The 19,024-nt window shown below is 36.6% G+C and overlaps 1 protein-coding gene across 13 annotated transcripts in view; it reads left to right on the top strand.

Annotated features, from left to right (window-relative positions):
- SLIT2 (slit guidance ligand 2) overlaps positions 1-19,024 on the top strand; it is a 266,218-nt gene that overhangs the window by 8,159 nt on the left and 239,035 nt on the right. For all 13 annotated transcript variants that reach the window (XR_005827150.1, XM_040588517.1, XM_040588507.1 and 10 more), the window contains exon 4: positions 12,902-12,973. Coding sequence is in view for 12 of the 13 variants with exons in the window: in XM_040588517.1 (XP_040444451.1) it covers positions 12,902-12,973 (72 nt within the window). In the remaining variant the exon portion in view is untranslated. The remainder of the gene's footprint in view (positions 1-12,901; positions 12,974-19,024) is intronic.

Raw genomic sequence — 19,024 nt, 5'->3', positions numbered from 1 at the left:
AGCTGCTATAGACTGTTGAAACAGTTCTATTATAAGCTACTTAAGCCTAAAACTTCCTTACAGTTCTTTGTATTCCAGAAATACAATGGAGTCAGGTTTTGAAGGCTAAATATACTCTTCACTTGTTTATGTAGCAGAGCAGTTACTTTTTCATTTAGGAAATATTTTTTTTTTTGCTGACAGAAACATTGTTTTCAATCGTAATTTTTCCTAATATTCTATGTCTAGTGGTTGAGATGCCAGGTATCCTCATTCTAAGGCTACACTAAACATCCAAAAGATGTCAGGATCAGAAGAGTTTACAGCAATCGTTCGAAAACTACCCACATTTTTCTTCCTGTATTTGTGAATAATCCATTGAGGCAGTAGTATGCCCCTAAAATGCTAATTTGGAGTCTGATTCTGCAGACATTTACCATGTGAATAACGTGGTTTGCATGAGTAGTCCCACTGATTACTCTTGTGAAAAAAGTTACTTGTGTGGCCTAATAAGTTTCCAGGCCAAACCCCTACACTTTTGATACTTGAATTAATGGAATTTATATCTAACATGTTTGTTTATTATCTTAATAGTTCCGAAGAGATATCTATGCAGACTTAAAAAAAATATAACAAAAAATCCCCAAAACAAAACTCACCAAAACCCAAACCCTATGAAACCTATTTTTGCTGGAAACTAGCATGGAGGTAAAATGTTACTTTCACAGACTCTAGAACAACTGCAACTTCTAAGTTAGTATCTGAGCTAAATATTGAATGTCCTCCCTCAATACATCCCAAAAAAACAGCCCCCCTGAGCTACATGGTGTACATAGGCTGAAATCTTGAGTTCAAGAAAAGAATGCTGTAAGGGTTGAACATCAAGTTGGTACTTGAAACTGAAAGCTATCTATGTTGTATTTTCATGTTTCTTACAATGTATTACTGAATGATGGAGAAGAAAATATTTCAAGAATTAAATGTTTTAATACAGTTCATGCATTTTTTACATTTTTACAATGCACTTCTAAAATAACAAACTGAAGGATTGCCGATACTTGGTATTTATTGGGGCTCCATCTCCACAAGTACATTAAAACAAGTTCCTGAAACTTAAGATGAATAGAGCTTTTACTTAGCATACTTACAAGTGTTTGACTGAGTAGTACTGAAAGATACTAAAATGTTGTGCATGCTGTGTGTGAACAACTTGAAATTTACATGTGTCACAGCACAGAAGGAAAAGTATGTTTCAACTACATAGTTTCAAGGAAAAGTTTTTTCAACGTAGTAAACAAGTACTATATGGATTTCCTTTCTGGATATAAATCTACATGTGAAACTGCAGCTTCTGCAGCAAGGGCTTAATTATAACCTCTATATAGGAGTCTATCTTCATCAAAGATATTAAATGGGATTTAGTAGAATGAAGTGTGGTTTAGTTGTATTGTACATAATAAATACATGGTTAGCTTTATCTGTTTGGGCTCTAACCTAGTCTGATACATGTGGTAAACTATTACGCTATATTAGCGAGTTCTGAAATTATAAAACCAAACCTCACTTATGAGTTACCATGATCTAGGAATATATGGTGTTTTACAGAGCATCTCATCTTAGAAAGGTATGCATAGCAGCATGGACTAAGAAATAAAATGTTCCATCTCTGATGAAAACAAATACAGCTTGTCTGGGACAATATTGCTCACCAGGCCTGGGCATTTATCAAAGGGAATTAGCAGTTGTTTCAAAATAGACTACATGAAATAGTACTGCTCCTTTTGTCTAGTCTAGGAAAGGGCCACACTGTACTATGTGTATGTTCTTTCTTAGGGTGCAGACTTACTGTATCGCTGATGGGATTAAACATGCTTTCCAGAGATTTAAGTAAACCTATGTGCTAACTTTTTGTTATGTATTGGTGTGGCATGAGATTGCAGTTTTATTTCAATTATTTGACTAGCTCTATCCATAAAATGTAAATTCCAAGTAGGAAAAAAGTAACTCTTTAAAAAGAGGAATAGCAGGATTTTTGATGATTCTTTAAATGTGAGCTGTGTCAATAAATTAATTCCAGAATAATTAGTTTGTCTGAACTTCCTTCTGGGTTTTGAATCTCCGACAGAATGTAGCCCTTTCAATTGCAGAAAAGGTGTTAAAAGCCCCAGGTTTCACTTCTGAAGAGCTATGCGATCGAAGTTCAAGAGCAGGGGAAAAATGGAAAAATCTGGAAGAAATGCTAAATGTTGCCTATTTTTATGATGTAGTTTTGCAGCTTTAACTGAAACAAAATCTGTTGTTCCCACCCCCAATTTACAGAGACTTAGATGTGAAGTTTAAAGGCTAATGCAGAAGTTTAGAACCCCTGGTGAAAAATGCAACATTAGCAGTGGAGTCAGGAGTTCTAGGAATCATTTGTTTCACTATCATAACTAAAAAAGCAGCAAATAAACATCTTGTTGTGCTTGACTATAGGTAGTCTTAATGAAAGGAGCTTTTTTAGTGGTAAGACCTTGTATTATGTATTGTGGAAGTTGTACTGAGGTCTTAGCATGGTTTCTTAGCTTTTTAACTAGAAGTTAGTCTCCAGTTTCTTTTCTTGCTGGATCTTGGTGTTCATTTGATGTGCAAGTTCATTACTGAAGCCTGAGAATTAATTTTTCAGTTGGGGCACATTCAGAACAGTTTCTGGCTACTGCAGCCATGAAGGTGTAGGTTGGACTGCCTACAACCTTAGGTACTAGTGCATGTGCTTGTTTTTTAAGGCTACTTGATGTTTTGATTTTCTGCCCCTTCAAGCATTGATATTTAATCACCTGTCTGGCTTCGGTCTGAATAGATGAGCATTTGAAGGGTTAATACTTTCACACATGTGTGATAGGTAGTGGAAGAGTTCAGGTAGAGAACATGTTTTTGAACAGCCCTAAAGGGGCTGAACAGTTACTCCTTGTTAATCACGTGAAAAATCCTTCTCTTAGCTAATCCTACATAGTTTAAGGGCAATGCATAGCACATTCCTTGTTTTAGAACAAGGAGGAGACCATGAAGCCTGCGGTGCTAATCACTTAACAAAGGAATGTGAGACCATCTTATATGAATTGTACTGTGGCACTGTACTGGTATTTATAGTTTAAAAAAAACCCAAAACTGCAGCAATTATTTTGTATTAACAGACTTTTGTCAAAGCAACTTCAGATATCTTCTCTATAAATGCCTGTTAAATCAGAAGTAGACAAAGGATGTCTTTGAAGACAGTATTTAGAAAGACGTAGTGTTCTAAGGGAATTTTAAAAAGCAGATTATGGCTATATTTTGATTGCAGAATACTACAGAATGTTTGGTAAAACTTTTAAGTCCAAAAGCAATGTTCTTTTAAAAGCCTTGTGAATGTTGCTATTATTTTTAGTGTATTTTATTCATCTGAGTGTCTTTTCTCATGGGACTCCTTTTATAGGTCTAGAAGTCAAATTGCAGTGAGAAGTCCTGTTTGCTCTTTGCAGACCTTTTTACAAATTCCAGGGCAGGAAGGCTGTTTATTTTTCCCACATCTGTTTTGTGCTCATCCTTTGTGACATTGTTTGCTGGATGCTGTTCTTTCTTGCTTCCTCCTGAAATGGGTAATTTGCACTGTTGCAAAATGTTGAAACCAAGTCTGATTCTATAGAACTGTTGTGTCAATGTTTTTGTTTCAAATAGCATTTTGTGTTTGGAAGCTATTTTAAATTGGTGCTGTAGAACACTGATATTAAACTTAAAGCTATACATTTCAGTTTTACCTTGTAAAAATCATATATATCTGTTGCAAAGCCAGTTTAATATTTTTTTTTAAAAAACACAGATTTAATGTTAGATAGCCACAGGTGAAAATTGAGTTGTCGTTACGTTTTAAGATAGCATATTTTAAAAGAACATCTAAGATGCTCCTTATTTTAACTGCAGAAGCCATGCTTCTATCTGGAATTTTACAGTTAAACTCCAAAATGTGTGAGAGATCTGGCTGCATGGCTGCCACTTCAGTGACTCATACTGTTATATTATCTCATTTACTCTGAAGAGTCTGATTGAAACTTCATCAGAAGAAATGTTTTATTTTCCTTTGTAGTATGTAGTGCATCATGCCGGTTTGTTTTCAATATTAGTCTAGACTAATAATCAAAAAAAATGTGGCAAAGTCTCCAGTATTTTTTTTGAGACACACCAGCCTTTCAGACTTTAATTTGGCAGGATGCCTGTACAGGTGCTACAGAAAAATGCTTAAGTGAGGCTGACTTACTGTGGTAGATCAGTGCTAGAAAGACAGTTACAAGCCTATCTAGACTATCTGCAGGCCTTTCTTGCCTTTCTAAACAATCTGATCAAACTCCAGCTAAATTCCATCTAATAGATCAACTTCCCCTCCCCTCATTCTTTGCCTTTTATTTTCCCTTGGAAGTTGTCCCAGGTAGTGTCACAGATCATCCTTGCTTCATCTGACATTTGATTCTATATTACTTTATGGAGCTTTTATTACTTCTGTTTCCTTCTTTGTGGTATACTTTATAGAATAAAATCCAGTGAATTAGCTTCACAGGATTGTGGAGGTTTCAAGAAACCTCTGTGGATTCTCTAGACCCGTGCCACTGACTAATGCAATGTTGATCAGAGCAGGTGGCTGAGGGCTGTTCCCAGTCGGGTTTTGAATGTCTGCAACAATGGAGAATCTCTGAGCAACCTGTTCCACTGTTTGACCACCCTCATAGTCAAAGACTTTTTTGTCTTTTACTTTTATGTTGTCTTAGACTTTTTAATGCTTAAATGTAATTTCCTGTATTTTGAATTGTGTCCATTGCTTTTTGCCCTTTCACTGTGCATGCCTGAGAAGAGTCTGGTTCAGTCTTCCTTACTTGGGAAGGAAGTGCATTACTTATTTATGCACATGATGTATTTATACACATTGAGGTCCCTCTGAGCCTTCTCCTCCCCAGGCAAAACAGTCCAGCTCTTTCAGAATCTCTTGCTGTGACAGGTGCTTCAATCTGTCTGCTTAATCATCTTCATGGCCCTTCTCTGGACTTGCTTCAGTATGTCCGTGTCTCGCTTGTAGTGGGGAGTCCAGCAATGGGCACTGCTGTCCAGATGTCTCACTAGTACTGAGTAGAGGGGAAGAATCATCTGCCTTGACCACCTGGCAACACTTTTCCTAATACAGCTTAGGATGCTGTTGGCCTTTGCTGCAAGGGTACATTGCTGGCTACAGTTTAATTTCTTGTTTACCAGGACCCCAGGCTTTTCCCTGTAAAGCTGATTTCCAGCTGGTTGTTCTCCAGTGTGTGCTGGTGCATGGAGTTATTCCTCCCCAGGTGCAAGACTTTGCACTCTCCTTTTGTTGAGATTCATGAAGTTCCTTTTTGACCAGTTCTGCAAGCCTGCCCAGGTTCCTCCAACTGGCAGTGCGCACACCTGGTGCATCAGTCATTCCTTCCAGTTTTGTACCATCTTCAAACATGCTGAGAGTGCACTCTCTCCCATCTTTCAGGGTGTGGACGAAGATGTTGAACAGCAGTGGCTCCAGTACTGACCCCTGGGGTACACCACTAGTGACTGTTCTCCAGCTGGACTTTGTGCCATTGATTACAGCCCTTTGAACTTCAGAAAACGTTCGGTCCACCACTCCACTGTCTGCTTATGTAGCCTGTACTTTATCAGTTTGTCTATGAGGACAACTGTTATGAGTGACAGTGTCAGGAGCTTTATGGAAGTCAGCACAAACACAATCCACTGCTGCCTTCTCATCTGCCAATTCCTTATTCACTGTAGGAGGCTATAAGCCTGGTCAGGCATGATTTTCTCAGTTGTAAATCCATGCTGACTACTCCCAGTCATCATCTTGTCCTTCCTGTGTCTAGAAATTGCTTCTGTTTTGCTCTGTTACCTTCCCAGGCATTGAGGTGAGTCTGTCCAACCTGTAGTCACCTGGCTTTTGCTGCTCTTACACTTTTTTTTTAGTGCCATAGGCAGAATTAGTGAGAGTAATGACAAGCTATTTATAAAATTATCCTTGCTGTTGAAACAGTAAGGAATACAGAATTTTCCAGGAAACAACAGCCTTAGTTTCTCTCTCTTTTTTTTGTTGTTGTTTTTGTGCTAAGAGAAAAAGCCACAACTCAACTAAACAAAGAGCCTGTCCTAGCTCTGCTTATATTGGAAAAATTCTTAAAAGAGGCAAAGTGAGTATACATGCCCAATTCTCTGTGCAAAATAGCGTTCTGCATAATGTATGGAGAATTGTTTGGGGTAGGGGAGGAATGTGGTAATTGTGGACTTGCCATCAACCCTGTGTGAAAAGAAAATGGAGAACGGAAAATATGTTAGGGTTCAAGTAGTATCTAGTACAATGTAGTACTATAGTTTGCAAAGTAACTTTTGCCACTACCTACACAAGAAACTGAGTTTGCAGTAGTGTCTGTTCTGCTTCCTTTCAGAAAATTGTTGTACTAAACCAAATACCTAATCAGTATTTGAGATTAAATTGAAAATAACTTAGGTATCTTTCTTAGCTAGTCACTATTTAGCCTAGAAAATGGAGCCTTCATTAAATGATTCTTGACTTCAGGAAAATTTTGACTTAGGCACCCAAATGCTGTCAGATGAGCCCTGAACTTTTCAGATTCCAATTTTTATTCATGTGGTCAGTAAACTTGATATTGCTAGGTTTAATAAGATTATGAATATTTTGACTAGAGATGAGAAGGTCTTTGCAGAGAATTCTTAATGGAAAAACTGGCACGGTCTTTTGCTTAGCTCTTAGTTCTTGGGCTGCCTTCTCACTTGATGACATGTTCATGCAATTCACATTCACAGTCAGCAGTTGCCAGATGTGTTGAAGTTCCGTAGATTGTGGCTTGGACACATGGATGGCATGGATGCAAATGTTCTCTGCCTCTGGCAGATGTTACTTCCCTACAAAAAATGTGTTGCTATAAGGCTTGCCGCCTTTGCAGATGTAACCCTATGTTGAGCTTTTATGTAAAAATTCTCTGGTGAGGACATAGGCATCATTTATTCTGATGTCTATTATTCTGACCCTGTATATCTAGGGTCAGGTTTTTAGGACTTAATGGTTAAACCAGTCCATGGAGATGATTTGGGTTCTGTGTACTGTTTTTTTGTTTTAAGATACTTGGATAATTTTGTAGGTTTATTCTGTACTTCCAGAGCTCATAAAGCCTGAATTGATACTAGACCTTCCCAGCAGATGCATATCGCTGTAACCTATTGGAACTACTTGAGGAGCATGGTGGGCTTATTCGTCATGAGTAGAAAGTGCTGTTACATGAACACACAATGGTTTCAGTGACATGTCCTTTCATTTAGAATTAAATTTAATGAAAAAATGTGTATCTTTAATGTTTATGAATATTTTTCAAATGAACTTCAGTGAAAAGATATTACATGGTATTTTTAGATGGGTTTGATAGTAATGTCTTTGCTGACAAACAGTAAGTGTAGATGTGCTCCTTTGAAGAGTATGATTTCGAAGCTATACAGTACTGCGTGTTACTGTGTGCAGATAGTGTATTTACTTCTTTCAGCTAACTTTGAAGGAAGAATGAAAAATAATAACTTCTGCTATTGTTAACTTTGTGTGAGTTGGAAGTGTTCTGTCCTTCCTAAAGTGGTAGAATAAGATGCATCTGTGCTTTGTATATAGAGCTTTGGAAGGCACTCAGTCTCTATGCACCCAATGGGATAGGCTGTTTCTAATTAAAGACTACAGCTGATTTATAATTTACTTGGCACAGCTCTTAACTTCAGTCAGTTCTCAAGTTATTTTTGAGGACTTCTGTTATTTTAGGGGGGCTATGGCTAGAATTGCATCAACTTGAACTAAAACCCACTGAAAGAGATTACTTTGGGGGACAAAATTGCAGCCTTCCAGTACCTGTGAGGTGGTTATCAAAAAGTTCAAGCCAGGCTCATTGCTGTGATGAGACAACCATAAATTGAAATGAGAGGTTATGACTGGATACTGGATATAAGTGCAAAACTTCTTCACAGTGAGGACAGTCAAGCACTGGAACAGCTCAGCTGCCAAGAGAGGCTGTGAGTCTCATGCAGCTTCTCTGTATGTAGTTGATTACAATGGGATCAGAAGCAAGTTACAGTGAAGGCTGTAACAAGCCTGGGACATATAGATCAGCTTGTGAATTATAGCAATTGCAGATCATTACATTATAGACAGTGTAATGAAGGTGGGTTTTTCCTTCTCCCTTCTTCTGCCATGCATGATTGATACTGAATCACAGTTACTGTGGCATGAAAACTTGGGACAGACATCAGAATGAATGGGTGGCATGGCCAGGCTTCAGTGGGTTAAGGATAACTGTCCCTGGGAGTGTAATGTGCTCTCTCCACCGTTTACCTCTAACTCATGTCATCCTCTACATATCCTCTGGCTGCATGCAGAAGACTAGTAAAACCTAGACATGCTCCCATTTTGGCAAAGCTAGCTTGTTCTCTAGAACCAGAAACTCAAAGCCAATTTTTTTGGCTTTCCTTACTGTTGTCTGCTTCACAGTAACCTATTGCTTTCTGTACCTACTTTTTATCTGCCTGTTGGTATTGATCTTTCTTTAAAAAGTATTTTCACCTGCCTGTCTGCCAAAGATTTTCCTCCTTTGTCCTTAAATTGATCCTTCTGATTATTCCTTCCATTGTGTCCCTTCAAAGATGCTTTTCTAGTCTTTACTGTGTTTAGAAGACAGAGCTCTGGGAGCTTTAAGCTGAAGTATTTTAAATACTTTGTGTATTTCAGGTAGTATATGGACTTTGATTAAATTAATCGTGAAGAGCTCAAGAATTTACCTGTACCAGTCTGTCAGTTTGCCCAATCTCTTCTTAAAGACACATCCAGTAACAGAAAAAAGCTACATCTATTTTATCTGCAACTGTGCCTCAGGTTTGTTAAAATGAAAGAATTATGTGATGTTGGACCCCCATCCATTTATTTCTGGCCACTACCAAGGAACTTAACAGTCCAAGGTATTGCAATGTTAGAAGAGATTCTCCAGTACTTTTTCTGTTGTACCACTAATCTCTACCTTTGTTTGAGACAAATATTTCTATCTCAGTGGGGAAACTGAACAGTAGCAGTATGGAACATCTCATCACTGTTTCCTCATTGTTTCAATTTGAACTTCATGCCAGCTCTGGGAGAGCAGCTCAGTTGACGCAACTGAAATTTCTGATGTCCCAGGGAAAACACTGCCTGCTAGGTAGCTGTGTCAACACACATTGAAAGAAAATGTGGAGGAATTTTTCTGGTGGTTTTTACTCTACAGTAGCTTTCCTTCTTTGAAATCTATAGTTATGGATTCTGTGATCCATCTCTGCTTACCTCAAGTTTCAGCTCTGGGGAGAAAGGAGATCATGCCTTATTGTTCCTGTTATGTCTGTATGTTCTGGATAAGTAATGCTGTTTCAGACAAAATTAAGCATGAGATCACCTGAAAAAGTAGAAATATTGGAGAACCTTGCATACTAGTGGCATTTTTAAAAAGATTGTCTTTTCTGGACTCCTTGTGTGCCTGTCTCAAAGATTGAAAACTCTTCATAGTGACTGTTGAACTGAAAACTGTGTGCTGTGACATTAGTCTGTGTATTCCAGATTTGTCCTGCATCCTTTTTCACAATCTTGTGTGATTTCATAGCACTTTTTTTAAAAACAGAACTGTTATAATCTTGAAAAATATAATTTCAGTGAAGTCCATTTCATAAAATCGTGTAGGAAACTGAGGAATAACAAATTGACCCCTTTGAAAGCATCTGTTATGATTTGTTAGATGTAAAGTGTAGATGAAGCCTCTTTCTGAAGTATGATAAAGGACATATTTCCTATTATTGCCTCTGTGAAAATTAGTAAGGGTTGATATTCTTAGGCACGGGTGATAAGGAATGGCCAGATATTTGGTAGAGAAATCTTAGTTCTAAAAGAAACTCCAGAGTGGGATGAAATTATTCAAAGTAGATGCTACAAAATACAGGATTCATGAAAGATCAGCAATTTAACTTGTGCATTCCCTCAATTCCCTTAGTGCTCAAAGAACAAATGTTTTAATTTTGTGAAAGGCAAGTAACAATGTAGATTGAAACACTAATTCTAAGTGCTGAGATGGCTTAGTAGAAACTGTTGAGTCATGAGGGTAGTGCTATTTATTAAGTCAATTCATGAACTTCATTTATTGTCTATAACTTTGATTTTAAAGTCTGTACAGCAGCACATGCGTCAGTATGTTAACAGTATACTCAATTGTGTGGGCCATGTGAGCTACAGGTGTTACAGAAACTCCTGATCTAAGGAATTAACTGCTTGTATGCAAAGTTTAGGTACTAGCACAAGTATTTTGCCTGTGAAATATTGTAAAGGGACGGTAAGTGTGCCCGTGTAAGCCTGTTGCATTTAGTGAAAGGCAGTCTGCCTGAAGAACTTTGTCAGTTGGCATTGTACTATGGTGTCTTTCCTTGTATTATACAGGACTTCTACAAAAATACAGATACTAAGTTATTTCATTCCCCCTGCAGTTACAGCTCACCATTATTGTCTAGCATCTGAACCTAACAGAGTCCTTAAATACCAACAGAAATTTTGGTCTTGAGTAGCTTCTGACTAGAGACTAACTTCCCAAAGTCTTTACCCTGCACATTTACTCTTTAAGTATGAAAAATTTATTTAGCAAAGGAAAGGGATGTATCAATTTTCTTTCTCTTTTTATTTAACCATTTATTAAGATTTGATGTCTAAGGATTCCATGTTTAAATTATTCTCTTCTGATCACAAATGTAACTTTGAAACAATTTTCTTCCTACTGCTTCAGATTTGTGGTCTTAGTATATACTTCTATACATAAGTTTATTAAAGGTAAGAAAATGTCTGTTTTTAAATGACCTTCTTTTGAAAATGCAGTAGGTTCACAAACACTGAAATCTATCACTTTCTTGTTTTTATGTAGGTAAGGTTTTCTTTTTAAGCAATGTTCAAACCAGGTGTTTTGCACTAGTCATTAACTTCTTTATAGCTCTTTCTTTTATATTGAAAACTTTCTTTCTACTGGTTTTGAAATGTCTTTTAAGATCACAATTCAGATTTCTCATTGCTGGATTAAGCAATTTTTTTCCTATTTCTTATTAAACTGCATCTTCACTCATATCATTTATCCCATTACTGTAGTCCATCCTTTTTAGGATCTCTTTCTTTTACTGTAAATTCTTTTGATCTTCTAAACGTGTGATTTAAATGTCTTTTGCTTAAAATTAGGATTCTTGGTGCTTGACTAACAAAAAAAGGAACCTGACATTAAAACTGGAGAATTATGGATATCTAGATTTCAAAAAGCTAACTGTTTGCTTATGGTTTGAGATGTGGGAGCAAAGCTGTGCATACATAAGAATATTTCTTGGATTATTTTGCTTTCATCAGTAGTCACATTGAGCTTTAAGGAAGCAATAACTAAGTGTACTAAACCATGGAGCTATGTAAAACTAAAACTGGATCTTGAGTGTCTATGTATCTAAGTGGGATTTATGGAAAAACCTTTAAATTGGAAAGACCTTTAGAGGGAACACTGTTTATAAAAAATGAGCCCTGAAAGGCTAAACAGTCTTATTCGTTTGAATTCACCCCTAAGACTAACAAGCTAGAAATTCTGAAGCTTTATAAAATTCTAAAATTTAACTTTGCAAAACTGCTGTCCAATAGCTTTTTTCACCTTCTGGCATGTCTTATTAGCAGTCTACTGATGTATGTAATGTAACCACTGTAAAGGATAAAATAAATTTCACAAAATACTGTGCAGTCTGGTCTACAGGAATGTCTTGAATTATTATATTGAGAAGCACTGCATTAGAAACTCGGACTTGGGATAAGGATGATGGGACAAAACAGTATTTTCAGTATGTTGCTTTGCTTGAATGGCAGATGGCATGTGTGGTGCGTTGCTTAAAAACAACCAAAAACTTGTTTTGAGCTTGAACTCTTGACTGTACGCTCCACGGCAGTTACTTCTACACATTAGAAAGAATGATCTGCATTGTATGTTTAAAAAAAGATCATGAAGATGCAATATATTTATCTTGCTCAGTTGCCTATGGCTATAATAGGGTGGACTTTGAACTTGTCACCTTAAACTAAGCAGTTTTGACTCTGGTCAGCATGTTCAGTGAGAAACTTCATAGACAAATAGGCTCCTTCCAGATTCCAGTCACAATTTTTCTTTTGTACGGTCTTATTTACAGCCGTTTGTGTGGTGTTTTTTTTTTTTTATTTAACTTCCTTCTGATGTACCTTTGCAACTATAAGAGAAAAAAAAAACATAGGCAAGAAAACCTCTGTAATGCCAAAAATAAATTGGGACTTTTTGATTTTTCTGACTTTTATTTGATGAGGGTTTCTGTAACAGGTTCCTTTTGTTTTTTTACTTAAATAGGTTATAAAGGATCTTTAGATACATTACCTCATTACTTAACTAAGTGTATGCTTTTGATACATGTTCCCTTAGACATTTTGTGACCATGAAAAGGTTCATCTGCTTTGTTATGCTAAGAGGAACACAGAGCTGGTGGGGAATTGAAGTTACACTGACCTCGTATTTTTAGTTCTCTGGTTGTTTATGAAGGAGAGAGTCCTGACTTAGTGATTGATTCACATTACAGAGATTCAAAATCTTTCATAAAATAGGTAATGTGGTCTGTGGGGAAACCAGAAAATGTAATTAGTCCATGGTAAATTTACTGTTGGACCATGTCTCCGCTAATGGACCAGCTTTGCATAACCTTTCTGGTCTTTAAAATCAGCTTGTTACAGCACTGGGATGCCTGCTCAAAGTGGTTGTATTGCATTGGTGCAGCACTTGTAATTTAACACAACTTTTTCTTTTTGTTTCTGAAGGCGCCTAAACAGAAATAACCTCCAGTTGCTTTCTGAACTGCTCTTTCTGGGGACGCCGAAGTTATACAGGCTGTAAGTAGGCATGACTCACTATTATTCTGGAAAATTTGGATTTGGTCTGTGGTTCTTTCTTACCTTAGTTTTTTTGTCTTTTGCCTCAAACAGGGCTAAAATGTGTCTGGGAACATTGATGTTTTAAGATGAGTGCTTTGATTGTTTTGCAAGATTTTTTTTTATCTAGGTTAGGTACTGATAGTTGTATGGAACAAAATATTGTTTCATTCATTGCCACTTCTGTAATGAAGTTTTATTGAAAGAATACTTTGGTTTTCCTTTTTTCTGCTTGTTTTTTTGGCTTTTGTGTTAAAAGAAATAAAAAATGCCTGTGCAGATTCTGACCAGAGATAATGCACTGTATAAGCACTTTGGTTTTGTGATACTCTGTTTTTTGTGGCTGTACACACTTGACCAGAAAAAAATTATAGCATTGGTGAATGGTAGGTCTGTGGAGATGGCTGTCCTATGTCCCCTCACAAAGACGACAAAGGTAGTAACTTAAGCTCTGGGAATAAAAAAATGCAATGTTTTACCTTAAATAAAAACTATATCGAATTGCTTAATGAGTTTTTGTTTTGATTGTATTCTTTGGTTTGATAAAGTTTTGTTCTTGGCACTATTTTTAAGTTAATGTTTTGACCCGCTGGGCCTTTTTAAGAATCCACTTATTTCTCTTGCAGTAAAAACGCGGAATGAAATTTAGAAACTATTTATGTGTTTATGTATATGATCAGTTATTGTAACAAAATAAAATTTAAGATACCTTTAAGTTACATTATGGAAAGGATACAACATGACATGCTTAAGTAGGCTTTGAAAAGTTTGTACAAATTCAGCCCTGTCTTAATTAGATACACATTTGACACATTTCTTTAGGCTTCAGGTGAGATTTCTGCTGTTGATATTGCTGATTTTGTTGAGTTTCACCTCTTGTGTGCTTGGGAAAAAGAGAGTCAAGGTGGGGTTCCTCTAATTTGTTTCCATTTTAGTATATGGAAATATTTTTGAGAAGAAATGGTGTAATGAAGCTTTTATTTTTAGGAGTTGATTTCTGTTCTAATATTGTAAAATAATAGTTTTTTTCCTTATAGTAATATTAAAATGAAAAATGGAAAATTATTATTACTGTAAACATTTAGTTCTGTGTATTTTTCTTTCCTTTGCTTTGGATGTGTGCTTTGTTTCCAGAAATTCCCTGTAGATGCAATGAGTTGTTAAATTACTAGCCCAGAAAGCTCTTGAAGGCTTTTGTTCAGACGAACAAAAATATTTTACTTGCTATAATAATATATTCAAACATAGTTTTATGTATTAACAATTGAGTCATTTTTATAATTTCCATCAGCCATGATAAAGATATTACTTCTGTCAGGAAGGAAAATGAAAGGGATTTATGATCATTTTATTATTCTACCTATAGTGTAATGGTTGTCATCTAAATTCATATAAAATAGAAATGAGCCATAATTTGGAGGCAAAAAATGGATGCACACTTCAGGCAAAATCATACTTGAATATATTTAATTCAGAATTGTGCAGTTGATAGATGCTAGTCTTAAATCTACAATGTCCTTTGACATAAAGCACACAAGTGCTCCTAGCGTATATGGTGGAAAGTAAGAGATCACTGGCTTCACAGTATTAAATTTCCTCTGCCTAAGGGTTATTGTTGATCAGACCATGAAAGTGAATGTCTGGTTATAATGTATTCATGTTCAAAAGAAAATATGTACTATACTGAAAATCTACAGTTGCTTAACAGTAAATTCATAATTAAAAAATGTCAGGCCAACAAAGGGATTGATGCTAGTTAAATGTTTGTGGTCAGTTTTCAGATTATATGCAGCTTGATCACTATGAAAAGTATAAAATGATTTGGTTTTCTACATTTATCATTGTATATGTTAACATCTATTTACATCCAAATAAATGTATTTCTCAAGAGTATTAGTTCTCTAAACATGATCAATATAATATATAATATGCTTTGGTTTTAGTATTTATTTTCGGCATTTAACAGCTAATCAAACAGTGTGTGTACTGTGAGTTTTCAACATACTATTGAGCTTCTGTGAATAATAATTACCATTTGACCCTTGGCTGTAAATGAGATGCCAGGTGAAGAAGCACATATGCTTGTTGTGTAGCCTAAATGCAATATAAAAGAAAGAGGGTACACTGTATATGAATTATGATTAGACACAGTTGGTTGCCGCCAGCGGCCAGCTATGCTTTTCCTTTGCTGTCTGCTCCAATTTCTCTTTGGACGGGTTGAGAGAGCACTGTGTGTTCAGGTCAAGATGTTTGCCTAGAAATAGTAGTACAGTTGCAGCTGTGTTTGCTGGAGCAGGAGACTAGTTTAAATAGCATTACCATTTATCCAGTCCATTAACAGAACTCTGTAAAATAATACCAACTCTGCATAAACTACAGGACAGTGTAATAAAATTACAAGCACTTGTTGACAGATGCGAAGTGTAAGTAAAAGAAAGTGATAGGTTGAGAGTTTAAAAGAGACAGTGCATTATTTTCTGTGTCTAAAGACACTTGATTTTCAAAGGTAATTAAACAAATTATTTTTCAGGTTACTTTCTTTCCAGTTTAGCAGCCTTCCTGGCACTAGTTAAAACGGGTAATTTTAGTCAAAGCAGAAATTGATTTCTCCCATTAAGAGTTATCTGCAAAGGTGTTTTGACATAAATATTTCAGTAGGAAGTAGTTAATGCTAAAAATAGTATGAATAGCGCTGTAGGGTATACTAATCTTACTTTGCAAGGCATCTCTCAAAGCACAATGTACATGAAGCTCTGTTTTGATCCGATACTGCTAAAGTGCTGTTGTAAATCCCCTGGGGTAATATAAGTCAGTGTTCAACAAGTACTTTTCCTGCAATAAGGGGATGCATTGTTTTTGGTAACCTGTATGCCCAGTTACACTAACTCATCTAGCATTGGTGATGCTACCTAAGTATGGGGAACTCCTACAGCCCAGTGAGTGCTTGTCTGAGGCAAATAGATTTTGACTGCTTGCTTTGGCTGGTTAGATCACAGTTCATTGATTGCTGTTTGCTGCAGGATACCAAGTACTGGACCCAAAGCTGTTTGAAAATTCAGTTTTAAGATACCTGTATTAATCAGTGTCATGAAAAGGCTATTGAATTCTATGCAGAAAGCTTGTCCCTTTTAATATACATGTCTTGCGCTTGGAATAAGGTTGTTTCTTTACTAACCAATATTTGTTGCATAAGTAAAGTAATATTAGCTTTGAAAAAACAATCTTTCTAGTGGATGTGGTCTGATATTAGATGTGTTTTCCTTCTAGTGTATGTACTTGAGAAGATAGACACTGTGAATAAGATGTTTCTTCTCTAAAGGAAAAAAATCTTAATATTGTCTGATAAACACTCAGCTTTGACATGTTTGTTAGTCACTTAAAAAAAATTCCTAACAGCTAATAATGAAAACATAAAAAAAACCTTCAGAAAAAATTCATCTTAGGCCAGAACCAGCAGCAGCAACAACAACAACAAAACACGCTGCATGGGAGGCCCTTGCAAAAATTCCTCCTGAATTAATTTCTGCCAGCAATGATTAAAGTGTGTGGTACTAGATGTGTCAGACACCATAGTTCTCTGCTTCATTTTACTCTTGGCCTCTTTGGCCCCTGCCACAATAAATCCGACAATGGTTAGGCAGGAATTGCAGGTTACAGTTGCCAGGGTTACCGTTGTCCGGCCGGCCCGGCATCGTTACTCACCCGGCCGCTGCCCGAGCGCTGCCGCCCGCTCCCGGCGCGGGGAAGGCTGCGGGCGCCGGCGGGCGGAAAGTTCTCCCGGCGGCTCGCGGCTCTGCCTCTCGACTGCAGCAGGAGGACCCGTGACTTGCACAGTTTGCTGAGCGTTGTTTTGGTTTTGCCTTTGCCAAGGGTGGGGGGTGGGGTGGGGGGGGAAGTGCGTCAGGGGAATGAGAAAAAAGATTAAAAGGTGCTGTATGTGAGATGCTAAAAAAGCAACTTTAAAAATATTTTTACTGCTGGTCTTGTTAAGGTATAGCTGCATTTGAGGTTAATTTATGGTTTTGTCCTACCCCTTTTAACGCTAACGGTGGCAAGTGAGACTATAGTCACAATTTCATAGAAAAGATTTTTGTCTTCACTCTGTATCAGTTTTAACAACTCTAATAGAGAAATAGCTCATTAGAAAAATGCTGGTTATTCCAAAGCCTCTGAAATCTTATTCCAGCTGCAAACAGGTAGCTCTGGATGTTAAATCCAATGAGGAGCAAGAATGAGTTTCCCCTTTTCAAAAGGCAGTATCAGTGAATCTCCCTCCTTCTGCAAGCAGACTGTTAAAGGAACCGCTGCCAGATAAGGGTAGTGGGTAGGTTTCCACTGCTGTATTTGCTGCAATAACATTACACTGTGCTCCACCTTGTTGCAGAAGTGTGCTGGATGTGCAACAATTAAAGATTTATTGGAATGTGAATTGTGAAGCCACCTTGTTGCTATATCCTTCCCAGGAAAGTGTATTGAGTTATTTTTAGTAATTTCTTTCTGTTTTTGTGATTTGTATGGGTCATTCTAGCAGCCTGCATACAAGGCAACTTGATTTTTTTTTTTGGGTGATAGATTTGAATCTTACCCTTTTAGAGGTAAATAGAAACAAATAAATCTTCCATATGTTGTGTCTGTTCTGGTTTGACTGCTTGTGGCTCTTTCTATCACAGTGGTTTAGTTAAAATACAAAAAATGTTTAAATTGTTTTATTTAAACAATTGGCACATGAACAGTAAAGCTGGTAAAAACTTACCAATTTTAATACCAGTTAGTTTTTAATTCCTAGCATTATTTTATTAACATTATTTTTGAACAGTGACTAGTTCTTGGAAAATAACTGTCTTTCAAAATTACTAGTTAATGAAGAGATACTGCATATTGTGTATGTATAAAATGAGTGTAGAGTTTTGGCTTTGTGGTATTGTAAGCCAGTAATTAAAAATAAATCTCTAATTTAATACAAGTAATTACTACTCTTTCTTGCAATGTGGAAACATCATTATCATTGCTTTGCTGTGTTGGTGCAGTTACTGATACAAGTCTTACTGCCCCAGTCTAGAATGTTTTCAGGGTGAATTAATTGCATTTAGTAAGAAACTAAAGTGACTAAACCCATGTTGACTCCGTGCTAGGTTTGCCTGTTCTCTGGCATTCATTTCTGATATGGAAAATCTAGGATATAAACTTGTAAGACAATTATAAAGACTGTTGCTTCTTTCATCTAGATATTTTTAATGAAAGAGAAGTTAATTAGGAGCATGCATACTGTATGCAACTTAAGTTGCGTGTGGATCTTTTCTCTTGTTCCTGCCACTACCTGCTTTTACCATCAGTTCTTGTTCTCTGCTGTAATGTTTCAGAATTGAAAACTCAGTCACCCTTTACATGGTAGTGAGCAAAACAAAAATACCAACGTAACTTTATTTCAGAGGTAAGCCCTACTTATGTAGGGTTAGAGATGGCAAGATGACTTATGTTAGGTATTTTGGAAGTGCTGCAAAAGCCTGTACAATTCATCAGGTAATACATTTTTTGGAGCACAAAACCAAGAATTATATATACATATGCATGTGGTGTACATCTTGCAGTGGTTATATCCTAGCAACAGCAAACATTCAGGCTTAGATCTAGCTGAGTGGAAGTGTTGGTGGAACCAGAAGGAACTTTTGAAATGTAATCAGGAAAAAAAGTATTATCACTCTGGGCAATTATTGGACTTCAAACTTCATTACATTACTTTTCCTGCCCTTTTGTTTAAGCATCTCTTAAGCTGTACGCTTTTCCTGAGCTATGCTTGCTTTTGTATTTTCACAGTATCTGCCATGATGCTGTGCAAGGAAAAAAATGGTGTATCAAATATACAGAAATAGGTTAAAAGTTGTTACTTGAAGTAATAGTTTCCAATTTTAAAATTTTTATTAAATGGCTGTCAAGATGGATGTTTGCATTTTTAATTTTGAGATAATTGGGAGTTGTCTTTAAATTGCAGTTAAATTTGTGTTTATTTCTTTA

Source organism: Falco naumanni, chromosome 1, assembly GCF_017639655.2.
Source record: "Falco naumanni isolate bFalNau1 chromosome 1, bFalNau1.pat, whole genome shotgun sequence".
NCBI classification, from domain to species: Eukaryota; Metazoa; Chordata; class Aves; order Falconiformes; family Falconidae; genus Falco; species Falco naumanni.
Note: the sequence above shows the minus strand (reverse complement) of the source record. Positions and strands in the feature narration are given on the sequence as shown.